The sequence below is a fragment of the Rhagoletis zephyria genome, unplaced genomic scaffold, assembly GCF_001687245.7.
Source record: "Rhagoletis zephyria isolate East Lansing unplaced genomic scaffold, Rhagoletis_zephyria_1.1 Rzeph_scaffold_00001, whole genome shotgun sequence".
In the NCBI taxonomy this organism is placed as follows: domain Eukaryota; kingdom Metazoa; phylum Arthropoda; class Insecta; order Diptera; family Tephritidae; genus Rhagoletis; species Rhagoletis zephyria.
The window spans coordinates 644,206-671,866 of NW_016157085.1; the positions used below are offsets into that span (position 1 = coordinate 644,206).

At 35.7% G+C, this 27,661-nt stretch overlaps 1 protein-coding gene across 1 annotated transcript in view; it reads right to left on the reverse strand.

Moving 5' to 3' along the window:
- Positions 1–27,661, reverse strand: part of LOC108374498 (cyclic nucleotide-gated cation channel alpha-3) — a 391,911-nt gene that overhangs the window by 27,822 nt on the left and 336,428 nt on the right. The window contains exons 5-7 of the mRNA XM_017630830.1: positions 7,397–7,548; positions 6,488–6,629; positions 2,018–2,167 (exon numbers count right to left, since the gene is read on the reverse strand). Of these exons, the coding sequence (XP_017486319.1) occupies positions 2,018–2,167; positions 6,488–6,629; positions 7,397–7,548 (444 nt within the window). The remainder of the gene's footprint in view (positions 1–2,017; positions 2,168–6,487; positions 6,630–7,396; positions 7,549–27,661) is intronic.

Below are 27,661 nucleotides of genomic sequence, written 5' to 3' on the forward strand. Positions count from 1 at the left end.
TAAAATGGCTGTATAATTCAATGATAAGAATTACGCATTCAAATGTAAGCTTAAGCCGATTTAAGCTTTCACTGAATTAAGGAACCTACCAGCTACTTTATTTAGGACCGGTTACTCAGTATCTGGTTAACACTAACTGCATGTTAAAAATCTTTATCGATGTGATCGATTTGATAACATGTAACAGCTAGTCCATAACGAGGTTTAATCTGCAGTTAGTTTTAACCAGAGACTGAGTAACCGGCCGTTAGTTTGTGCCTTCGACAGCCATTGAAAAAAGACAGTCTCAGAAAAAATACAGAAAGAAGTGTCTTACTGAACTACGGTGTGGTCGTAACAACACGAGTGATGCCGAATATTTAAGTCATCCGAAAGAGATCGTCATACCAGAAAGAGACTGGTAAGTACTACAAATTGAAAGCCAGTATTTTTCTTACTGTTTGTCCATTAAAACAATAAACTGATGGTTCAGCGACGGCGAATGTGGTACATTTTAAGGATTTTCTTTTACCTAAATCCCTTTTATTTAAATAAAACAACCAGAAGCTTTGGCTTTTTTCTTTGAATCGTTGAAATTGAATTTTTCAAATTTGAAAATTTGAAAATTTGTTATTTGATTCAATTTATATGAATTATAGTTAACTCGGCTTTTTATTAGTGTCGTCTAAGTGTGGATGGAAGGACTTGACACAAAAGAGATATAACTGGTGTGATTTTTTTAAACTCGGCCAAAATCACGTAGGTGGATACAGGGCCAATCAAGAAAATTAAGTTCTGATACCGGAAGTTGGTGTCCGCTAGATCTGATCTGCGCCACAGAACGAAGCATTCCCTTGCATCCGCTCCTCCCATTAATGGCAACATAAATAGTTATTTTACTGCTACGCCTGAACTTATGAAGGCGGATATCCTAACCTTACCTATATCGAATATATGCACGTAAAAAGCTAAATAGCCCATTCGTCGAATTTTTGACAATTCTACTATTGGCAAGGTTATGGAGAAGAAAGAAGTGTCAAGATATGTCGCCAAATTAAAATGTGACATAGTAAGAAATATGGCAAATTAAAAAATTTAAAACAAATTTATGACTTAAAATTTATTTAAAATATAAAATAAAATAAAAACTCTTATTAAAAAAATGCTTAATAAAAAATCAAAATTTAAATAAACAAATGTAAAATTTTAATTATTAAAAATATATTATATAAAAAATATAGTTTTTAAAGAAGGTCCAGGCTTTGAATCGCGAACCTCTACAACGGCTCGCCGGCATTTAAGTTTGACGGGCATTGTGACAGTTATCAATCTGATTTTACCACAGACTTATGTGTACATATTTATGTACAATAGTGTGGTCTAAAAATACATGTGAAAAAAGTTAAGTCCGAATTTTAATACTTCTAGAATTGTTCTAGATATAAATATATCCCTGTTTCTTTTCGAAATCAAAATATATTTAGAGGTCGCTCAAGTGTGAGCATTAACATCCCGTAAATACATAAATATTCTCAGTAACAAAATACGTTTTTTTTTAATTTTATGGCTGTATGTTGTGAATCATATTATTTTAATTGGAGTTCTTGTGAATGGGGCTACGTGTAACACAATATCAAGAAATAACCAAAAGAAACTAGTAGAGCGGTTAAGAAAAATTTGAACACTTACACACATTTAAAAAGCATACAAATATCGCCACAAACAACCACATCTAATTAAATTTCTTCTCTTTCAAATAAAGTGCAATGAATTTACGAAAGCGAATATTTTTGTTGTACTGTATGTGCAAAGTTGTTAAATGTACTTTTGTAGGAGAGGGCGGGGGAGAAAACAGTTACACAACTTAATAGGTGTATTATGGCATTTCTTCTATTATTCGCTTTTATGCCTCTACGAGGGGTAGTAAGCATCCACTGCTAAAGGGATTTCAAATTTTTTTATTTCTATTTTTTATTTTTTAAAACATTCTTATTTACGTGTATATTGTTCCGCCTGGCGCACTAAAACTGATATTTACCAAGTTCTTTACCTGCTGTGCCCATATTCAGTATACTAATCTCGCCAAAATAGGAACCTGCCTTCAGTGAAGCCATCACCGTCTTCCCATTGTCGGCGACCACCTGCAGACGGCCACGATTCACTATGTACATTTCCTTGCCAACCTCACCTGTATCGGCGGTTGATTAGCACAAATGTAGTTGCCAGCCGATAAGAGTGATGGCATGCGATGGTGGTTGGGTAAGGACACCGAGTGTTTACAGTAACGCCGAATTGTCACCGATCAAGTAGAGTAGAGTAGAGTAGAGTAGAGTGAAGGGGAGCGGGTGAGCGGGTTTTGTGTGTTGATTTCAGTGGTTTGCGGTCGTCGAGTGTTGATTGTTCGTTTTGCGAGTCGGTCCAGTGGGTGGCGATCATTCATAGTTGGCGGCCAAGTGTGTATGAGGTGCGTAAGAGCAGTAAAGATAGTAGCATTAAGTGTCATAGCAATCGAGAAACGTGCAAAATCCCAATGGTGTGGTTAAGATGTTCAAGCGGGTGATTTATTGTTAGTATGAGAGTGGTGTCGTTTCCGTTGTGGTGCCATTTGTTTCCAATCACACGCGTACATAGGAAATGAGCAATTGAGGCAGCAGTAGACAGAGGCCGGAGGAAAGACAGCAGACCGTTCATTAGCGTTGTCGTCGTCATCGTCGAGTGAAGCAGGACATTTTCATTTGTTGTTTTGTTAAAGAAGCAAACATGCACACAACCGCATACAAGCACGAAAGTAGTGAGTGTTATTTGACAGTTGGTTGGCAGCAGAATTTTGTAACCAAAATGCAGCGCGCAATTCATTAGCCAACATGTGAGGATGATGAGTAGTCGATTGGCCGGTCAATCCAGCATAGCGTTAGTGCGCATAAGTATGTATTCCCATGCATGCGAGGATGGGTGTTGTATGCGTACGTATATTCGCATTGTTGCGTTGTTAAAATTTCGTGTAAATTTACAATTTTCCAATTTCCGCCCATTTTGTGCGCATTGTTGTTGTTAATTCACAGTTGGCAGCGCAATTAGGGTTGCGACAAAAACACCAAATCGAATGTTAAACAGTTTGTTGTTACAGCGTGCGATGGACCCACAAATAGCGATTAGGCGAGGCGGCATTGTCATTGTGGAGGGTAGCAGCGATTAGAATAGATGAAATGAAAATATTTGTTAGGAAATATACGCTTCCAGAAGCTATCAAAGAAACACGCATATGCAAACTGAGAATTTGATAAAAATAAGCAATAATTCGTGATTAAATTAATACTATTTATTTTATATAAATAAATATTTGCATTGAAGAAATATCTTTTTGTAGTTGTTAAAATTTCTGAAACGCGTAAGGCAGCAATGAACTGCCGCGAATGGAAATTTTTCCTTCCGAAACTTAACGATACTTAGGAGTTGAGCTGAACTACCAGACGACAAGCGCAGAAGAAGCGCTGAAGCTTTTCCTCGACGCTTATTTTCGAGCAAATGCTGTACCGTGAGAATTTACTGGTCTTGTGCCTGGGGACTACGCTGCTTTCTATTTTAAACTACTGGAGAAAAGTTGACTACTCGAACTATCTAAGCCCCCATCGCTAGCTAGCTTTAATCTCCGTAGACGATAGTATATCCCGAGAACTTGGAAGTTTTCGAGGGTCACATTAGTTCCAAAAATGTTCATGTGCTTCCGAATCATTTCTAACGAACCAGTCACTCTTACTACCTATTATCCTCTTGATAGGCGGAGTGATCTATATATAAGGAAAAAATGTTGCCCGGGGGCAATTGAGTCTCTCTCAGCACGCCTGCCTGATCAGTGGAATCTACTTTGTACACAATTTTTAAAGTTATAGATTTAATTTTTAAGAATAAAAGAACAAAGACTTAGTTTTTGGTGCCTTCCTCGGTAAGGAACCAAACAAATTTTATCAAAATGCACACATGCAGCATTTTCAATCTTGTTCACCATAAGCTCGATGGCCAGTTAGTATCCTGGTCCATAGTGGAAGGTTAAATATTTGGAAATTTTCTGAATTTTTAAGAAACTTTTAGACGTAATTGTATAGCTAAGTTTTAGTTTTGGTTTTTATGAATGTCTTAAAAATAAACATGAACAATTGTCGGTTCAATTCTAAATTAAAAATGGCGAATTTGGCTTTTCTTGGTCGATATTTGTAGAGCTATTTGGGAAGTATGAATAAATATTTACGCCTTTATTTCCGCTATCAGTCTATGCGCAGAGATCAACCTTCGTAGGAATTATCGAAAGGAGAGGATACTTATACTAAGTGAGTGCATCTTGGAGTGCATCGAGAAGCTTAATGTCCTTACTGGGCATAATACCATATGGATACCAGGAAATATAGGCGTCGAAGGAAATGAAGAAGCTGATCAGCTAGCCTGGCCCGTTGCTGCCTTGACCCCGCTAGGGCCGGAGCCCTTCCTTGCGGTGGGTACTAATACAATAAAGGAGGCACCCGTGAAGAAAACAATGAACTGAAGGAACTGCAATGGCGAAACATCACGGGACTTTGTCAAGCCAAAGCTTATTAGTGGGGTACAATCCAAAGAGATACCGGCTTCTTATAAGCCTCCCCTTTTCTTGAGCGCCAACCCGTTTCACGAAGAAGGGAGGGGTGTTAAGGACATATGTGGCCAATAGAAGAGCACACACACTTCCTTCACCGCCGCTATATTCTAAAATACATAGTGCCTCTGGTGCTGGATTCAGTGTTGTGATAAGCTAAGGCACAAGAGATCTACCGGTTGTACTGCTTACCGTACCCATCTACTCCTTTATTAAGGGGCATTCTTTAAAACAGCAGAAGGGGAGAAAACCTAAACTCAATCGTTTATTTTCTGCAAAAAAAATCTTTTTTTTTAGATATAAAGATTTCCAAAACTTGCCTATAGATTTAAAGCTCTTCTTGAACAAAACAAAAATAAAGGTAATACAAATTTAATGAAGCTAAACATATAATTTATTTAGAATGGGGGATACAGCAGTCAGCGAACATTTATTTGATTTCTTAATTAAATCAAACAGTTCGATAGTAAGCTGTCGTGGACAATTTTCGTGCAGGTCTAGGGCCACAGTAGTATAGCATTAAACTTACCCCAGTTGTCACAACAGTCGGGTCTAAGTAACCGGAACAACCCAAATTTATATCTGGCCAAGGACTGTGACTCCAGCAACACTCGTCAAAAATTCTTTGGGGAATCTGTTTGCTGTTACAACAACAACAACACGAAAGTTATCCGGAAGGATTAACTACAGGATCCCCGATCGCCCTTTGGGACGAACTTCGAAGCCAGTAAAGAGGTCAAAGGGTAGCGTGAGGGCACGAAGAGTGCTGGCATCTGTTCACACAGACGGGTCGAAGATTGAGAACGGAATAGGGGCGGTCGTCGTCTAAGCGAGGTTTGGTCTCAACAAATGCTATAAGTTGCCGAACTACTGCAACATTTTGCATCCGGAAGTATTGGACATAAGAAGAGCATCGGAGCTACTATTCACCAACCTAGTGAATACCTAGTGAATAATCAGGTGAACAGTCGGGCTGAGATAAAACCGCTCCTATGGCACAGCGCTTCCTCAAGAAAAGTGGCGGAGTGCAGGGCAGCTCTGTATTTGTCTTATATCGGTGCTGAAGCCCACTGGTTCTGGGTTTCACAGCCCACCTGTTTAGCGGAAAATTAAGAAGAAGATCGGCCTACCATACATACAAATCTGAGTTCCGTTGACCTCCAAAATGTCAGGTTCGAGGTCAATTGAGGGTCAAATAGGAAAAAGATTTATTCAATAAAAACTATAAAAATCATTCTTTTTGTCTTTTTTGTTGTTGCTTAAGTCGAATATGTGGCACCCTTGATTCTTCAAGGTCATCTAGAGGTCAAGGTCAAATTCAGAAGCATTTTCAGGTTTACTCAATGAATTTTTACCCTATTTGTCCTCGAAATGACCTTGAAACTGACGTGGAGAGAGCTAACAGGCCTCGGATGCGCACTCAGGGCGTCAAATAACAAGGGGATATAGAGGTTTGGTTCAATATGCAATTTTTTTTTATTATATATTATTATCTAAACCAAACCATTAAAAAAATATATCGAATTTAAAATACGGAAATGCGACCAGGACAACTAGTTTGTTGTTGTCCTCTGCTAAACTTCAGTCGGAATCTAATGCTTTCTAACACGCAAAAGCTGCAAATCTATGTTTTGTTAGCAAAAATAACATTTTAAATTTCAACAAAATATACCAGAAGCCCCAGCCCATTTCATTTAACAACTGAAATTTAATTTTGGCGCTTACTATCAATTACCATTTAAAGCAATATGGCTGCAAATCCCCATACACTACAAATGGGTATATATACTTATTAGTTGCATATGCGTGCATCTAAGTTTATATGTCTATATGCATATATACATACATATTTATATACCAGTAAACAAGTGAATCAGTACTTACCCTTTCGACAAATGTAGTCACCGGGTGAGAAGAGTACCGGCCGCAGACGTAGCACCAATTCGCATAGGAAACCCGCTTCGGTATTTTGAAAAATTTCAACTCGCTTAAGTGTATCTAAATGGACGTTAATTGCTATTTCAGCCTGCAAATATGTAATAAGTATACGAATAAGTGAATTAGTGGCTGGGCGAGAAAATGGAGTAAAAAAAAAAAAGTTAAAAAATGCTGATAAGAACTGAAATGTGAAAGTCATGCTGGAAATGTGAAATTTCGAAAATACAATTACAAATGTAAATCAACTCAAACGCGATAGTAATTTGGTTGGCAATGAGAGCGCATATATATGTACGTATGTATGAACATACACACACGCTAAGCTAAGTGGACTTGAAATGTTGTGCGTGTTTGTTGGTATGTGTATATGCATGAGCATTAAATCGCTCATTACGTCAGCAGTAGGCGAACAGAGCATAAAAAAAAAACAGAAAAAAAAAAGAATTTGCCAAATGATACCACATTTCGAATTTCCGAACGGCAATAGCCAATAGCCAATGGCCAATGGCCAATAACCAACAACTGAGTTCAAGCCGTTCATTTTATAAAATGCGAAATGTAGCAAAGTCGTGCGTGTAGTAAGGGTATATATGTATGTAGATATGCAGCTACCAAGCATTTGAGCATGGAAAGTGTGTGCAATGTCCTTTTACCAGCATTTGATTATACGCAACATCATAAATATTTCCCATTGCAATGGCTGCAAACTCGAAGTGAAAGCAATGCAATTTCATGCGCTTGCTCGGTGCTATTTATAGCTGCTTATAAATGACACACAAATACATGCGTATGTTCATATGTATGTATGTATGTATGGGTGCATTTGTATTCGCGCATGTGTTTGACCATATTTACCTTTAATTTATCAGGAAGACAGGATACAGCTCGCTCCTCGTCGGAACACTTTTGGGTCAGCCACAGGTAATCGAACCATTTAATGACTTTCACCTGCAGATGATTGGGCACACGACGCATACGCATATACGTTTTCACGCCATCCAGTTTGGCTGCATTCGATGCATTCAACGAGTAGCAGCATTAATAGTAGTTGTTGTATATTGATGGGGTGTTGTTGTATTGATGGCATGTTGTTATATTGAAACATTGCATGTAGTCAGTTACACATTGACATCCCCAGTTCGTACATCAGCGCGTTCATTCAAAGTGTAGGCCATCAACGAAATTTGCAATTCAAATACAATTTTTTTGGTTTTCGTTGGGCAAGCGAACAAGTGAGCGTTTGTAAAGAAATAAATAAGATTGGATTAGTGAGTTTATTATTTTATTAAAAATTTGCATATATATACTATATACCATAAATATAACATTTTTAAAATCACTTAATTCTACATAGATACTTGTGGATGTAAATACTTGGCGTAAACCAGTGGAAATTTCTTATGCGAAGAATTCAACAAATTTCCAGAAATTCAATCTTATATTTAGTGCATATGTACAGATTTCCTCATCGCCACATTATGGGCAAAATCACTTACTTATTTTCAAAATCGCAGATATTCGGTTAGAAAGAAGATAGTGCAATTAAAATTTTTCGAGCTTGAAGCCAAAAGTTCATTCATACTATATATAAGAAAAATATAGAGAAATCGCAACAATGGAAATTTAACCTCAAAAGTATCGAATAAAGTATATTTTTTTGAAAAAAAAAAATATGTTTGTTACTTTTTCACGCTGAAACGGGAGAACAGATTTAAATAAAATATAGCACATAGACGGTTTATAATCTAGATTGGCATAACGAATACGCTTCGCTGCTTATATTACTGACGATTTTGGTTCATCGTATCAAGTTGAAAAAAAAAAATATACTTTCGTAGAAAAAAATGCATCTAATGGAGATTTCGTTTCTACCAAAATAATGTCGCCTTTTGATTGCGCCTTTTCCTTTTCGTGTTCGATTCTAAAATAAAGGCAAACAGTGAGATAATTTTGCGCTTTGAAGCTTTGTCATGGGAGTTGGGCTGCGACTAATTTATTTCTCGTAATTGATTGTTAAATTGAACGATTCCTTGTTTTATTTGTATGAAATATAAATAGAAAATAATGTTACTCATACGCTATGTAGGCACGCAATTGATGCCATTTAATAAGAAAAAAAAAAAAAACTATAGCTTAAAAAACTAAAACCTCGCTTTTATAATTTCCATTCGTACTGTCATCGGGCGTTTAGGCGCATCTATATTACATAGTTACATCCCGAGCTTATAAAAGGAAGGTAAAAACAATCGGTTGCACGAAAGCAATTAGTCGTAGTACTTATCTCGAAAATTATTTAAAAAATTTCTTTCTCTACAAAACGTTATTACTTCCATCTTGATGCGAGGTACAAGGATCGGCAGTGATACTAGCTTTCAAATAATGAAAGATATTTCTTGTCAAATTGAGAGAATGTAGAACATTTCATTATTTTATTCAGCAAAAAATTTCTATAAAGACGGCTAGGACATTATTTGAGGGCACAACTAATAATTGTGCCAAATTGAATGGGATAATTAAATATACTTTGCCCATTTAAACAGGTGGCATCTATCTTCAAAAATATTTTCAAAATAAAACTTTCTTATCCCGTTGTCGTCTATCATCCATATTGTAATGTCATTTGACTGTCAAACAGATAGCAACCCCTTTCAACCTTCAAGCATCAGAAACGAAGATACATGATTTTGAGATAGAAGTAATGTTTGCCCAAAGTGCGCCATTTGTGATTGATTTTTTTGATACAATTTTGATAGTGAACCATTGGGACAAAAAAATTGCTGTCATCAAAAAAAAATTGTTAATTTAAAATTAAAGTTTTGCTTAAAGAAACAGCAGTATTAGATAAAAATATCCGTAAAGATTAAGCAGTACCATGCACCAGCTTCGAAACATCCATAGAACCAAATTGATAACGTTGTGATAGGCGCGACAAAAACTCGGCGTCGAAAAGCTACAGTCGCAAACCACGAGCGAGAACTATTGCAATCTACTCTGAATCCTGCTTAAACAAGAAACTTGTCATCGACCGGATATAAATGAGAGTGGGAATATATTTCTCAATCTCTTCTTGCCGTTGCGGAAGAAGTGGTTGGCTACTACATACCACCCATCCAGGAAGAGCTGGTATGAGGAAAAGTGCCGTAAAGGGCCATCTTGAGGCCAATTCCAACCCACGCGACAATTGAGGGGTACCGAGAAAACACAGTGTTTTGTTTCTACCAAAAATTTTTGGCTCATCTTCAACCTGGAAAACCATGGGGCAATTTCCCATCTGAAATTTAAACATTGGTGGCAGTTTACATATATGGTAGCGTTGGTTCCATCATCCATCCTCTGTATCAATGCACCTAATTGGAATCGGGACAGGGAGCCTTTCGTTTCAGTCTATTTGATGCGGCATTTTCACTAGCATCTTGCAACTACATAAGATCACCTTCGTCAACCAAGCCTGGTATCTTTGCAAGAATTCCTGGACTGAGATTCTTTCGAAAGAATGAATTCTTTTCATCCTAGAAGTGACGCCAGCGCCGCAGTTCTCATTTATCCTGTGACTAAGAGATCAAAAAAGTATTTTTAAATCAAAGAATTTCCTGAGCAGTGTTACGTTAATTTAAAATCTCGATTGCATTTCATCCGCTGTTTCTTCCTGCCACTGACATTTTGCAATCCACTGCTAACTGCTTGCACCTTGCAACCTACTGCGATTTCCAGTGAAATGAATGAAGTGCATTTAAAACAAAAAATTGCGAATTTTCGAAGATAAAATGAACAACTTTATTCGCTTATTTTTTAACACATGTATTTTCAGCTTTTTTGGTGTTAAAGCATGCGACGAAGAGCGAAACGGTGTGTACACAGAAAATCACGCGAAAGTGTTGCCGAGAGGATGTCGTTGTGGTATTGCCGATATGTCGGCAGCCCACTAGCGTACATTTTTAATTGTGACAACATTTCCGGTGATGAGGCACGGCGGAAATGAAATTTTTCAGCAGTTAATGTGTGGATAAATGTGCATGTTTATGTAATTAAGTACGTACGCACCTTTAGATGTGTTGCTTGTCTTCTTGTATGTATCAGCATGTTGAAAGGTTAATGATGTCGCGACACAAGATCGCTTTAATATTCGCCTTTAACAGGCTCCACGCTATTTACTTGATATGCAGTTGATATTTTCGTAAATTAAAGGAAAGTTGCAATTTAATGCAATTAGTTCGGTGGAAAATTTATATTTTGCAATGCTACGGTGAAATTCGTTAATTAAGAAATTAAACTAACTTAAAGGATTTTTTTTTATTTTGCTTACATACATACATATGTATGTAAATTAGACCGTACCAGATAAAAATTTCGCCGTACACGCCTGAGCCTAAAATATTTTGGTGTTTGATGGTGGTGTTTGGATTTAAATTTTTATTAGCCTAAAGTGCCACCCCAATGTGGTCAAATTATAGCGCCATTTCGGCCTTTATATTTTTTCGTCATACTCCTCTCTTCGGCGTTCACAGTCGGATCTTAAGGTGTGACATATTTGTTTTCTTGTCTCGGGGATACAATTTTTTTGTGTCAAAGTTCATTGACCTTAAGTACCCCATTCTAATAATTACCCACAAGATCAGTAGAGTTATTTAAAAAAAAATTAGATGTCACCGAAAAATGTTCGACAAAAAAATGTTCTTTTTTAATTGGCTTGCGAAAATACCTTAGGGTGCGTTCACACAGCAAGCCGAGCGGTGTCGAGCGAAGAAAGGCGAAGCGTAGCGAACGCCCAGGTGTTCACACTGAACGAGGTGGCGCGGAGCTTTTTGAATGGATTCGACTACAAAGATACCACAAAACTTGCCGTTCTTATTTGAATGTTTTGATATTTTGTTTGCAGCGGTGTCATAAAGAAGAAAAATTGCATAAAAAACTCAAAATCAAAACTGCTTTGCTTTCAGCTCCAAAACGCTTCTGAAAAAACTTGCTATATGAACACTTTCATATAGCTGCAGCAATTTGAAAGCTTCACTCCGCTCGGCTCCGCTTTCTGTGTGAACATACCCTTAGACTCAGGAGTGTTTGGCGAACTTCTTTAGTTTGCTTGTAAGGTGGCAAGGTGTAATGTATATTCATATTTTGTTTATGTCTACAACCTGTCCCGGGGATTTCTATCCCCGTAAGCATGCTAAGATTTAGGCATAATTTGGTTAAGGCTTTAAAGCAAACCCTATATTTTTCCCATTCTTCTACGTGTATGACCCGGCAATCGCTTATCGGTTCGTATCGAGGCCCAGATATTTTTTTACTACCTCTTTCCTATGTGAAGTTACGGCAGATGTTCATAGATAGGGAGGTTAGGTTAAGTTAGAGCGGATTCCACCGTGAAAAAACAAATGACCCAACTGCTACATACTGTACAGGATTGGTGGTCTGCTTATGCGTGAAGGACTGCGGGTCGGCCACTATATGCTACAAGGGTGTGCCGGAACTGCATCTAAGGAGACGGCCCGCCGACGTTCCCTCTGGCCTGGTCCCGCTGGTTTCCCTAGAGGATTACTTTCCTACGGGAGCTTAGCCGTTCCTGCAGAAAACCGAAACTCATAGTGGGGCCGGGCAAGCTCTCTCGGCACCGTCGATGCCATTTCCGAGGTGGTTGTGTTTATTTATTATTGTTCATTTTACATCTGGTTTGTTGGACGCCTACTGAGACGAGACCTTTGGGTAGTCAGAAAAAAGGGGAGGTCGACCCGTGCCAATGCTATCCCACCTTTGGATCCGCCTATAATCCCTCCAATAGGCACCGTCGCGCATAATAATCTGAATTAGGAGGAGGGTAGAATAAAACTCTCCGCATTTAGATCCATAGTGTTCTGAGAAAACAGGGTAGCAATGTCGGTATTCGTTCAGGTCACGTCCAAGTGGCTTTGTGGATGTTTAAATGTCGGCGTCTGGTACTATTATCATATTCCCTGCCGGTGGTGTTATGAAGACTGAAGTTTCTGCCAGTAGAACAAAGTATGCATTCTTTATCCACCTTAACGTTAAAGCCACGAAGCAAAGGTGTTCAGTTACCCTAGGTGTTTTATATATTTTTACTGGATTAAACTTTTTTTAGGTGGCGGGTCCGAACGACCTATAGCTGGGAGAATACACTTTTATATGGGGCCTTAAGCTCCAGAGTAGCCTAACTGACATTTCAAATAAAGCTGGGGTGCACCTTAAAATGCATTACAAAAATCGAAACTGTAATAGCCCGAGGCACGCCCTATTAGTTTTTTTTTTTTACTGTAATATATCGTATCACGCAGGTGCAATGAACTTTTTAATAAAAGACCGCATTTATATTTTGTAGATCCTTCTTACTCATATTACTAAAAAAAAATTTTCTGTAGATAGACTCCTCGTACCCTCATGGAGGGGCTCCACCGAAGCTCCTTATCTTTCTGCCTTGGGTTACTCACGTTGAGCAGACTGTGCGAACGAGGACGCAGGAGCATACCCAAACTCCACCCCATTGCACACTGATGTAAATATACACATGCATTGAAATATTAATAGAAAAATGTGCATAGAAATTTTATTTCCCTTTGTAATTTTTAATAACTTTTACGTTGTTATAAATCAGTGAATGAAAGCATGGCTGAAAGGCATGTCAAATACGACAAAATCGGGGTAAATTAATTTAGAAAATTTAATAATCTAATTGTATACAAGCAAATTTGTATAAACATTCATACATATGTACATAGGTAAATACAATCACATTTCCATAACCAACTAAGCAAAAGGTGAAAAACTCACCGACTGCCACTAGCTTTGTGTTCGGGTAGAAAGATAGCCTCATTTAAAGTTATAAAAAAATGTTTGAGAACTCAGTTTTTGAATGCGGAATGGCAATTTTTGCAATTAATTTTTGTATGAAACTGAGAACTTTTGTATCGAATAAAAGTAGACTACTGAACGCTGTTTGGAAAATTTCTAAGATATATCTTAATTGTCAGTACTATGGACACGTCCGAAGATAGTTTATAAATTATATTTGTTTTAGTTTAGTGGCTTAGACTGTAAATTTTCTTAACACAGGGATAAATTTTAAGACACAATTGCATAGTTTGCATTAATAATCTTATACACTTGTCTTCGTTTATAATTCCTCTCAATGAAAATTAAATTTTAAAGACATAGAGACCTGGCGATAAATGAAATTCGACGAATAATTTTTTCTCCACTAACTGAAAATGTTTAGTGGGTTTTATTTTTTGGCAGACTTTGAAAGGTTTTGTGTGCTTCAGTTTTCGCATAATATCGCGTTTGTACGCATTTACATAAGTATGTACATATATGTACGTAAGTATGTATGCGTGAATATTCCTTTCCATATTAGTTTGCATATTTGCTTGTTTTGCTCATAAATTAACTTAGCCTAAAATTCTGCGAATTTTCGGGCAGAGTCCAATGGCTGCCAATGACAGTTATGAAATAAAATCACAAATAGACAAATGCAAAAAAAAAAACTGAAATGCTTGCAGCCAGAAGAGCTTTCACGGTGCAAATAATAGTTGACTGAGATAATATTTAAGGGCGCTTTTTGCAGTGGAAGCTTGACTCAGGCTGCGTTTCTGTATACATTCCGGATAATCCCATTTCACAGCCGGAATAAACAGAATACGTTTGAAATATACGTTAACATATCATCAGGAACGTTCTAAAGAATAAGTAAACAAAAAAGTTTATTCCAAACGTTCAGAATGAATAAAGAAATTCAGCCTCAGATTCGGCACAATATTTTTAGGGAAAACTTGGAGTTAATTTCCGTATGTGTTGTAATGTATGTGTTAATGTATTGGTGCTGTTTCCATATAGAAGTGAATGTAGAAAGGGGCCAACTGAAGATAAGGAAGCTATCTGTGTCTACACTGATGGATTCAAGATGGATTTCGCGGTGTTGGGGCAGGAGTCTATTCCGTGGATCTGGGTGTCAATCAGTCCCAGCGGTTGAAGAAATATTCCAAAATATTTCAACTCGAAGTCCGGTGCATATTTGAGGACCGTAAGCTACTAAATAATAGTGATACTAAAAAAGTAAAATCAGTTATTTACTCAGACAGGCAGGCAGCGTTGTCAGCTACATGTATCATCTCCGGATACCAAGTCTAAGCTAGTCAAAGAATGCAAGATGTAGACACGCTCGGCATCTCAGTCAATTCCTATCTCTCTTTCTCTCTCTTGTTTGGGTTCCCGGCCTTAGGAATATAGAAGGAAATGAGAAATCGGATGAATTGGGCAATGTGGAAGACTGTTTCAGACAAATACAAACAAAAGTACAGTTTTACTTTTTGGAACTGGCAAGGAGAAGGTGGTCAGAGCTTCAGATTTTCAAGATAGCATGTCAGCTTTGTGGACACAAAAAAGGAAAAGCAAACCTGCTAAGAATGTCGAAGGTAAATGTGTTTAGGATTGTAGCGACTACCACTACAGTGTAAGCGCCAATATATTATTATTATTATAAAAATTGTAGGCATAACAAGGCCTTTGAGTACAATATCCGCAGACGATGTATTGATTGATTTTTTTTGGAATTGGGGCTTAACAACCCAAGTTCGGTGCACCTAAAGTGTGTTAGGTGAGTAATCGAGAGACCCAAAAAGGAGAAACCAAAAAGATGTGTATGTAGAGTTTACTTTAAAACTAGAAACGAAACTTCAGCAATCTTTCATCTAAAGATTACTTAGATGCAATATTTAAGTGAGCAGACTGGACCACACCTAGGTCTGCAGTGACAGCCAAGCTCCCTTTAAAGACTTTGAAACTACTCGTGTCTTTATATGAAGAATGTAAAAAGAAGCTGTACTCCATTGCAAAATCGAACCAGCTTGTGCTCACGTGAGTATCGGGGCACCGCCATGTTCAAAGCAACTATCTGCGTGATGATTTGGCGAATAGCGGTTCTTTGAAACGCCCAATCGGACCAGATCCAATCAGAGGGCCAGCATAGTAGGAAATGTGAGGTAGCGCAAGGAAAGGACTGATAGGGTATCATCGACGATCCACTGTGTACATCTTGCATGGAGGTAGAGCATTGCAAATGAGCAGCTAATACCCCTTTCACAATTAGGTTATGCATTTATGGGTCAGACGCAATGGAAATCGACGAGTTAGATTTTATTTTGCCAAACTAAAAAGAGTCATCAAATGTTGGGTTAGGTAAGGTAAGGTTCGTTGAGGTTAGCACTACTTAAGACCTATACTCACAGGCCACATATACCCATTGTGATGCACAGGAGAGGATTTCGCCAGACCTACTATGTACATGTCTTCAAAACATCCTGTTTTTTCGAAAATCCAACAGATTCTCTAATGGAATTTATCAGAAGCTGTTTCAGTTCTCGTATTGTTGGGGTCGACAACGTTCCGGTACGAATATTGGGATATGATAGCAGCCTAACTGTCCACATCGTATGCATGGTTTGACGGAGCTAAGTCGATCATGTTTACCAGCCTTGCTACCATGTCAAATGCGTTCATCTCAGCCAAAAATGTGCTCCAATCATAAGGGAATTTATAGGACTTTCTCGCAGACAGTTCATGTAACAAGACACCAGATCCTATTCCAAAGTAATTTTTATTTTGAAGCCAGCTGTGAAAATCGCAATCTCGCGATTGCTTGGAACATTCAAGTTCCCTGTGACTTTTTCCTATAAAATTGATTTCGAAGTTGTGGTAGAAGTCAACTACCGTTATCTGATAATCGCATCTTCTGTACGCCACCTCGAATCTATCCCGAATGGAAGAATGAACAGTGAGAAACTAAAATTTTGATTCAGGATTTTCCACTAGGCACTTCTTTGCACATCTGCACCATTCCGCAAATTATTTGCAGCGAAGAGCAATACTTTGACAATAAAACTTAAACTTTCACATCTGCAAGCGAGGCGACGACAATGTGTGGTCTTCATTGAAATATAAAATTAAAATATGTTAATTTGCTAAAATAGCAGAGAATTAAATAACCGAACACTAAGAGAGTCAGCCCCAAGTAAAAGTGTTTGCAATATTTTTAGAGTATCTTAAGAATTTCACGCATCCACATAGTTTACGAGTATTTTTTATTTTAGAGCTACTTCTATCTACACAAAAGCAAGTTTCAAAGTACTTAAAGCGAATACATAGATATTTTCTTCATATCCGCACACTTGGCTGCGGTTTGCCACCACAATCAAAGTTGTCAAGCAATAATACCATTCACTTCTCTCAAGCCGCGCAGAATAGCAAGCTTATCAATGTAGGCTCAACTACTTAAGTATAGAGTAAGTAAATGCAGAAGACAACGAACAATAGCTACCCAACTTTCTTGGGAATTGAGTTGAAATGAAGCGCAACATGTGTTCGCGGTGCAACTGCAGGACAATAATGGAAAATCACTGTCAGCCGCAATGTATGTACACCCAAATCGCTTACAATGTTGCCGTCACTCGGCACTTTAAACAGACATATGTTCGTATACATGTTTAAGTAAATATTCAATTGTTATACGCCATCTTGGCCGCCCGCTTGCCACGTTTTCGCTTTGACGATAAGGTGACCCATGCAAGTGAGTTGCCACAGCACAGCATCTGGCGCCACTACTGCAACCACTTGACTCCAGCGAGCAGCAAATCCGAGAATTCATATTGTGTGTTGCTGGCGCAAACTGTTTGCCGCATGCCACAATTGCGATGCAGTTCAATTGATTGTGCAGTTGGTGAGAGGGGAAGCGACAATTTTGCAGTAGTTGAACTCTACTGAATTTAGTTGAACTCGGTTGGCTTACATAAGTGGCGTGCCGCAGTGTGTGTGTGTGTGTTTTTTTTTGTGGCAAGGCGCGCGCGCTAAAATAAGAAGTTAAAGTCAAAAGTTTTAGTTGCCACTGCGACAGTCGAAATGACGATAAAGTTTGCGGTTGCAGTGGGACCAGTGAATTTTCGGCTCGGTCGCAAGACTACGGCAGTTCAAACGCGTCACTTTGTGTGTTTTTGTGTGAGTAGTGAGTACTATTTACAATTGGTATTCCGACATGGCTTTTTGTTCTACGGATTTTATTGTCTCTGCGGTGACGTACTTGCTGTTTTTCTTGTACATTGTTAAATTCTTAGCTGCTTCAAGTATTAAGCAAATCGTTTTATGCTTCGTTTGCGTATAGATAGTCACTAGGCAGCTATAATATGTATGTATATGTATGTACATATATGTATGTGAATCTGTCACTTTTGTGTAAGAAATGTATATTCGCTAATGGGTATATGATATTCTTCGCTGGCGAGAGGATAAACGAATGCGCGGGATATGGCTTATTTAAGTTTAAAATAGTTTACAGTTATCCAAGTTGGGCTCTCTTCGGAAAGCTTTCCTTTTAAATGAAAGTAAGTATGAGTTCAAGAAAGAACTTCCAAGGTTTTAGAATCTGCTTTGATCGTTCACAAAAATACAGTACTGGAACTCTTAAACTGATGCAAACCCTTCAAAAATGTTAAACAAAAAATCTTAAGAAGTATTTGAGAAATAAAGCTAGCTTAAACCTTGCCTGTTTGCTATAATATTTCATTTTACTTAATAAAATTATTTTTTTTATCAAATTATTTCCTTTAACTTGTTAATTAAATTGATTTTGAATTTCTAACCAAGTGGCAACATTTGTCAACAATTTTTCCGACCTCTTTGGCCCTTTTTCAAACCTCTTACTTTCGACACTCACATTCAAATATTTCATTTAACTAGTTAAACAGATTGATCTTGAATTTTAAAACAGGTGGCAACACCCTTTAAAAATGTTTTCGAAACTAAGCTTTCTTAGGCATCTCGCTGATATAAAATATATCATGTAATTTCTTGATTAAAATGACTTTGAAATCCAAAATAGGCGGCAAGCCACTAAAAAATCAATTTCGAAATAAATTTTTCTCGTTTGATACCCACAAAAAATATTTTATAACGTTGCTCAAAAAATGAATTTCAACATTTCGTACTGGCAGCAACCCTTCTAATCAATGTTATAATATTTCATTTATTGTAATAATTAATTGACTTTGAATTTTTAAACAGGTGGCAAATCTCTTAAAAAATATTCTGTAAAGAATAAACAGGTGGTGGAAAGCTTCTCTGTTAAATAGGCGGCAACCGCCGTCAATAATATTTTCGAAATAATGTTTTCTTAAACCTCTTTCGATTGACAATCATATAAAAATATCTAATTTAACCTGCTAAATACATTGGATTTAATTTTTTTAACAGTTGGCAACCCTCTGCAAAAATATATTCACAATAAATAGTTTTTGAACCACTTTAGTTAGACCTACATTGTTCTAATACATTAGTGTACTTATTAACTAATTGATTTTAACTTTTGAAACAGGTGGCAGCTCTCCTCAAAACTTATGCTTAATATTAATCCGGATTATAACCTATCCTTGTATTTAAGCGTGAAAGACCAACACACACGCTTTCCTAAACATTCAGAAATAAAATGTTAGAATATTTGGTAGGAGTAGTAAGTTTAGTTTCACCAATCAATTTTAAAACTTTTCAGACTATTAAAATTTAAATTTCCAATTATCCGAACAAAATTATGCCATTGTGCCATTTTCAATTTTAACAGGCTGACAATTTCAAAATTGTTAGGTGCAACTGGGCATAGGATTTTAAGCTTTAAAAGAAAAATATTAAAAAAAGACTTTTCAATCAAGTTACTTTTTGTTTTTTGCCCCAAACTCTGTGAAAGTGTTCATCTTTCTAAATAGTCATCCAATATTTTAGATTTTAACACAACTCTATTGGTGACACGTTTATTTGTATGTATGTACATTAGACTGCATCACTCCCCATTAAAAAAAAAAATATTACTGTTTTCCCATCGGAATTAAAAAAAAACCTATTAACCTATTTTAAGACTTTCACCGAAATATTTCGGAAAAGTATTAAGATTTACATGAGCTGGACCGATTTGAAAATACCTCCATAAATTGAGTTTTTTGTAAATAAAAACATTTTTTTATGTATTATTTGCAAACACAAATCACCTTTGATGACAAAACAGTTTAAACTTAAAAAATTTGCTTAAAAATAAAAATAAAATGTTCAACGGAATCACAATAATGAGATTTTGAAGCTGTTTTTGAACCGATTCATACGTATGAGGTATCATTGGAAAGAAATTTTCTCGCACTTTTTATTTGTTTGCAAATAAGCTCATTCAGAGCATGAAAGAGAAAAGTAAGACAAACAGGCCTCATTCCATATAGAATTAGGTTGGTATTTGATAAAGAAAAATTGGGACGTGAATAAGTGTTTTTGCAAAGAAATGAAAAGGATGTAAAAATACCTTTCCACTGATACCTCACAAGTCTATGTCGATATAGTTTTGGCCCAGTTAATCAAGTTTATCTTAAAGAAATCTTTAAAAAGAGCATCAAAAATCTCATAATTATAATTTCGTTGAAAAAATGTTTGAATATTTTTATGTAGATTTTTAAAGCTTAAACTGTTTTGTCATCTGAAGGGATTTTTTCCAAAAAACCGTTTTGTTCACAAAAACTCAATTTTTTCAATCAGTGCAGCTCACGTAAATCTTAGTATTTTTCCGAAATATTTAATATATATTAGTCTTAAAATATAATAGATTTTGAAAAAAAAATCGCTAATTTTTTTGTGATATAGTCTAATGTACATAAGTATATTAGACCAGGGACCGAACATAACAGTTATTGATGACAACTATCATGGAAAACTTCGCTATGAAGGAAATGTTCTACAACTAAGTGAAACATACCAATCGATTTCGTTTTGCACCGAGACTCAAATTTGAAAATAAATTTTTATTTGCAATTTTTATGCAAAATTTAAAAAAATAACAATTATATTTGATTTTTGTATTAGAAATCCAAAATAACAATTATTTTTGATTTTTATATTATATGGCTTAGATAACAGTTATTGAAGAGTTTTATTTATAAAAGTCATCAATAAAAATCAGTCAGTGACTTTTACTTTTAAAAGTCATTAATATAAATCAGTGACCGACTTTTATTTTTTAAATCAATCGTATAAAAGTCATTAACATTTTTCGCAGTTAAGAAGGTGTTGGAAAACAAAAGTTTACTACGACTTATTCAAATGACTTTTATAAGTATGATTGAAAAAATAAAGATCAGTGACTGATTTTTATTCATGACTTTTATAAATAAAAGTCTTCGATAACTGTTATTTAAGACATATAATTTAAAAATCAAAAATAACTGTTATTTGCAGATTATTTAAATAAAAATCAAAAATAACTCTTATTTTCGATTTATAAAATAAAAGTCAGAAATAACGGTTATTTAAAGAGTAATTAAATAAAAATCAAAAAATAATTGTTAAAGAGTGATTTTTTTAATAAAAGTTGTAACTGTTACGGTCCCTGTATTAGACTTTTATCGTCGAGTAGAGCACTTTAAGTCTCTCGACAACTTCAGCTCAGTTACCGCTTAACTCACAAAATTGCTGAGAAATGTTTACATTTGCTGAATAATTTGAGCGATGAAAGGAAGTTATGTGTAATGTGTGAACTACGTGTGAACCATAGGGGACCATTGAGAAGGCACAGGCAGCAGATTTATGTACTAACAGCGCAGCAACAAAGTTTGACAACAGGCAGCTGGAATATAAATTTTAACTTGCCTGCATCTACAGTCGCATGTGTTTATGAATATTGCACTGGCAAAAATTTGTCACACTGAAATACTACTAAAACGTGCGCACACACACACACACACACACACATGCCTATATAATACTCGTAACGTCTTTTTGTTTAGCCCAGTTGATTGCTAGCAAACATAGAAAAATTGCTGTGAATTGCTTCATTTTATTTTTTCCATTGCTCTTATTGCTTTGTTTCTGCTTTATTGGTGTACATTTCGTGCACATTTCCATTGTTTAGCGCATAGGTATACAAAAAATGCAAACAAACACAGCTTTGCACTCACTCATGCTGGATTATGCGATGGCTGCGACTCACATGGAAGCTGCTGCAATCTTTCAATGTAGATATGTATGTGTGTATGTGTGTATGTCGTATGCATGTTTGTTGTCGCTTACAAATCACAGCCACTAAGCAATAATAACTCATACGCCCCGGTGTGTTAGCCCAAATGCACTCAATTCACAAATGCAGCAAGTGTGCTGCTGGCTCACTGCCTCGGTGCTTTGTTTGCAAATTCCTTGCCGAGTTTGGCGCGCGTTTCGTGTCTGACTGCCTAGCCTGGCATCCTTTTGCACGCCGTTTGTCTTTTCTTCTCTAGCTTCCCTCGTGCTCCGCACTTTTTTTATCCGCTTGTACATTTGAATTTGGGCTCATCGCTGGCTGACACCTTTTCTGCCAAGACTGGGTTTTCACTATTATTTCGAACATTGCGCGCACTTTTTTACGTACGTTGATATGTGCGCTTGTATTCTCTATCCATATTCATATGACTTTTTCTACTTCTTGTCTGTTTCGGTGCATATTGTTCTACATACATGCATACATGAATATTTGCTTATTTATATTTGTGCAATGCTTGGCATTTTTCAACTTTTGCAAAGGCAGTTTTTTGGCCTTTAACACATTTTACCGTCGCTTTGTTTGTCAAATAAATAAAAAGTGGCAAGATCTGTTCTTTTGGGTTTTGTTTACACTGACATTTGTTTAGCTGCACATTTGGAATTATTTACCTAGCTCCACGGAATTCGGTACGACTGTTTAAGTGAATAATTAAATATAAATTTTTATTTTCGCCTTCAGACTGAATAAATACATGATAGTTACATAAAATAACTGTGATTTTAAACATTTAAAGGTCGGGCCAGGTATGTATGTGACAAATTTAAAGAAATATATATACTTCGAAGGCAATTTTAAAACAGTTGCCACTTATATGAAATTAAAATTCAGTAAGTTAAAAGAAGTACAACAAGCTTTAAGAAGGCAAATAATAAAACATATTTTTGGACAGAGCTGCCACCTTAAAGACAAATTGAAATTTAATATTACTACATGTATGCCACACAAAGGATGTTAAATAAAGTTTTCAAAACAATTTTTAACAGCGTTGCCACCCGTTACACTTAATAATAAGTTCAAAAAATATTAAATTATTGATGTAAAACGAAACAACTTTAAGAACGCCTAATTTTGAAAATATTTTTGAAGAGAGTTACCACCTGTTTTAGTCAAATATGAAAAAGTGCAACTTAAACCGAAAGATTATCAAAGCAGTTTTATTTCGAAAATCATTTTACAGAAGGCTGCCACCCGTTTCACTGTTTTCGCGAAAATATAATTTATTTCCTTTTTTGTTATATTTAATGCATGAAGCTGTCTGGGCGGACGAGCGACTAGCCAACATCCGGCACAAAGTGAGATCTTTTAACATCTGCCCATTTCCGCCCATTTGAGAAGTACAAAGACAAGCACATTTTCGTGCTTGGGCGCTTGAAACTCTGCTCATTAGCGTTTGTCTAACATCCTCGCAGCTTCTAAAATGCTACGTGTACTTAAAGTCTTGAAAGCTTTCGCCAATTTGTTTAACATGATTTCCCCTCTAACGTGAGCCCAAGCCCTCTCGTTCAATAACAGTTGGAGATAGTTTTATGGATTAGCTTATCTGAAAGATGCATGTAAAATAGGGTGGTCCAAAAATGCATGTTTAAAAACAAAGTCCGAATTTTTTTACTCTCACCCCCTACGATTGTTCTATATCCAAAAATTTTGAAATCAAAAAAATATTTAGAGGTCGCTCAAAGCACTCATAGTTTTCCATGTATTTTATATGGGAATAAAACAAATTTTCATAGAAATGGTATAGAATTCTTGAAAATCAAATTGAAAAATTGGGGTATATTTTTTCGATATAGAAAATTAAAATTCCAATAGATAGATAAACAATTCTTCGACGGATTATAAACAAATAACCGTATATAAATACACTCATGGACAAAAGAATAGGTGCGCAATTCAAAATGATATTGTTTGGGAATGATATACCTAGTTTGATAAATAACAGAAACCATATAGATAAAAGTTTCAAAACTTATAGTCTAGTTAGGCCAGACTTAACTTAACTGACGTAAGAAATCGTGAGTGACTACTCAACACGTCAACTTAGCGAGAAGCGAAAATATTTTGTTTTTGTATTTTCCTTTTCAGTTGATGCTCACTTTGTCGCCTGCAAGCCACATCGAAAAATTTCTGAACAAAAAAAATATTTCGTTGTCCAGTATATTACGTTATGTTACGTAAAATAAATCTAGACTAACTGAGCCTTAGCACAAAGAAGGCAAATATTCCAAACATATTACCTATTCAGAATTTTTTGAAAATTTTCAAAAATGCACTTATGCACTCCATTCAATTTGAAAGTTTGATATTTTTATGAAAACTTTTTTGTAATTTTGACTAACTTTTGTGAACTTTGTGTAAGCTTTGAAACCTTCTTATATGGCTTTTCTTATGAATCGAACTATATTTTGAATCAAAATTATTAAAAATAAATAAATAAACATAAGTTGCAAAGAACGTCATTTTGAATTTTGTACCTATTCTTTTGTTCATGAGTGTACATCTATTTTTTAACAATTTAAACGTACTAAATCTGTTTTTTATTATGGCGAATATTAATGCAAATAACTCCATAATATATTTGGGAATTTTGTCTTAGTTTTTGGCATTAGAAAAACATAAAGATTTGGTTTTTATTCGTATTTTTCGATGCCCTTAGAAATTATTGCAGGATTTTCTGGGATGTTTTGACTATTTACTAAAGTCCGACCGATTCCAATTTTTTTTTCAGGTACCGATGCCGATTAATCGGCATATGGGGAAAGAATGGGCCGATGCCGATGCCGATTCCATAAAAAATTACAAATAAATGTATTAATTCATAAAATAAGTTCATTTCACGGAGTTAAAAAAAAAACAAAAGAAAAGAAATAATTGAATTAATTGGCTTGTTATGCAACATTACATACACATGTATGTACTTACATACATATGCAAGTGTAAAAATATATGTACATATATCACATTTATGTACATTACATAAAACACTTTTTTTGTATGGTGATAAGCAAAAAATATTTAGGAACATCAAATTTCATTTCGTTTTGTACTAAAATACACTCTTTTGTACTCAATGTATAAGAACATATATGCTAGGTATGTATGTACATACATACAGTGGTCCACAAAATAAAAGAATTGCGATATTTTGACCGATTTTGTCTTTTTTATTTAATGCTTATTCTTTTTTTTTATAAAAGTCTAGCTGGTATACAACAAACACCATATAAATTCAGATTTCAAACTTTGTACAAAAATTAGAAAAATTCTGCTTATTTTCACCAAAATTTCAAACTTTTTAATCAGAATTTTGGTATGCAGTTTTGTAGACCATTTCATTCTAGTATAATGAAGTGCAAGTTTCAAGCTGCTATAAAATCCCGTTAATTTTTGGCAATTTTTTTTTTGCTGGAAGTGTTCTCCATATAAAAGAAATTTGTCGCACATACGTATGTCGTATGGAAAAAACGTGAAACACCTTCAACAAAAAAAAAATAATTTTTGTGAGCTGTCTGCAAATGTTTTTTAATGTTGGTTGTCGCTTCACCTGAACATTTGGAACGAAATTCCAAGGAATCGGCAAAGAATCGGCGAAAAAAGGCCGATGCGGATGCCGATGCTCAGTTTTGTGCCGATACTAGCCGATGCCGATGCCGATGCCGATTAATCGGTCGGACTCTACTATTTACCTTTCTTTTGTTTTTGTTTAATCTTCATTATTTGTATACAAAAGTATAGCTCTATACAAAAACCATATAAATTAAAATTTCAAACTATGTATAAAAGTTGTAAAATTCCACAAACCTTTCGCCTCAATTCCAAGCATTTTATTTAGATGCATATGTTATTTAGGTATTATACCGATCACCACTTTTAAACTACATGTTAGGAACAGCACAACAGCAGCAAGCGAAGGCTGGGGAAACCTCTCCTTCTGGGAAACTGGTGGGCTTACGTGACCTTCGTACGATAAAAAAAACTTACTTTTGTATTTTTAGGGTTAAAACGGACCGATGTGTCTATTCTCATAAGAATTTACTGTCTAATCGGCACACACGCCTCGACGTTCGGAGTGCATATGCGAAGAAGAAGAGTGCACAGCAACTTATATAGGAATACCCAGCACTCAGCAGGAGACGACTACAGATATTCGGAAAGCTCTCTCTACAAGACCTTGCATTATCCCAAGTATGCGTCACAATATCACAGTGCCCTTTTGGCCCCTTCTTGGCCTAGGTGTAGGGGGAATCACTTTCTCTATGAGAACAGTTTTGTAAATTTAATAGTTTTGGACTTGAACTTACGAAAATTTTCTTTTCCGTTGACAGGACTTCGTTATATGATAAAAGAAAAGTTTTGACCAAAATTCATTCGAATCAAAAATGGTTGTTTTCAATCATTAGTAGATTTGACAAGGATTGAACCGGTTAAGCAAACCATGCAAACGACTTTGGCGTCGGCGATAACCGAGTGGCCAGAACTGTGTAATTACTTTGTCGGTAAAACAATATTGCATAAAAAATCCATACAAATTTTCCCGCATAATTGAACCCGGTTAATTGGTTTCCCCGTATAATTGGTTAAAACATGTGGCAATGAAAGAGATAAACCTTAAATTTTCCTCGGTTAATTGCTCCTTACATTTATTTTATTTTTTTAGAACAATTATCTCTAAAAAATGAGGGCAAGCATACATAGTACTTACGTATTAACAATAATAAATAAATATAAATTGTTTTTATTCCTTATATTTTTTCGTTTAAAGCTTAAACTAATATAAATATCATTAAATTTAAAATGCCAAATGCATTTTCTTTTAATTGATTTGGTTGTCCAATTTAGCGAAATTTCTGTATGTAATTGAACTCGAACTGGTCAATTAAACGAGTATCGGTTAATTAATTCCCCGGTTAATTGAACCAAAAGTTGTGCAATTTTTGATTTGCAATTATGTGGGGAAAACTGTAGAAGGTAGTAGGAGCCAGGCTCGATGCCTACTCCTAACAATTCCTAAAAGTCATATGTAGAAATTTATATATGGGGTAGTCTTTCTGAACGTTAACCCCCACTGCCCATTTTTCGTTGAACTTAAAACTTTTTTAAAAATATGTAAAACTCATTAAAAAACACACGCTTTCCAATGCCGAGTGGTAAAATAACGTGACGGTCAATTTCAAGGCCATCTCTAGGACTACATGTTTTTTTTTTAACTGGCAACTCCCCTTTTTTATATCACATTCAGAAAGAACGCAAAATTTCACGTTCTTTACTACGATTAGTAAATTTGGTGAAAAAAACATATTGACTAGGAAGATTGACGTTTCATATAATGCTGACGTTCAAATGAACACCACACATGATATGCTATATGAACGTAGAATTTTACGTTCTTTCTGAATTCAGCATTGGAAAGCTTGTGTATTTTTCCACGAATTTTACATGTTTTTAGAGAAATTTTAAGTGAAAAGCAAAATGGGCAGAGTAGGGGAAACGTTCAGAAAGAATAATCCATATATATTTTTTTAATTTACTTTTTTTAATTTTATTCTCTTATTTTATATTTTTTTGTTTTATGTTTTATGTTAATTTACATACATAATTATTTCAAGTAATAGTTCAACTACAAAAATTGAGAACATCAGTCCGCATTAACGTTGGCGTCTGTCTATGCTATAAGTAGTAGTTCGTATGCATTCGTGTAATGAGGCAGACAATCGCACGAAAAAATTATAAAGAAAATGAATTGTTTTTGAATAACTCGTATGCTGACTACACACGAAGCAATCTTTGAACCAATATGTGGATGCAATTTGTTTCTTCGGTACAATACACAATTTGTTTTGCTTCCAAAGCACTTTTTCATTTCATTTGTTTTCAATGAACGAACCCGGCAAACCATTTTTTTAGAGTATTCTGAACTGTAGAGAAATTTTAAAGAATTCGTTAAGATCTCATCCAATTTTTTGTCGAATTTTCTAAAATGAAATAAACTGTGCACACTTCGATTCTTTTATGCAATTTGGGAATAA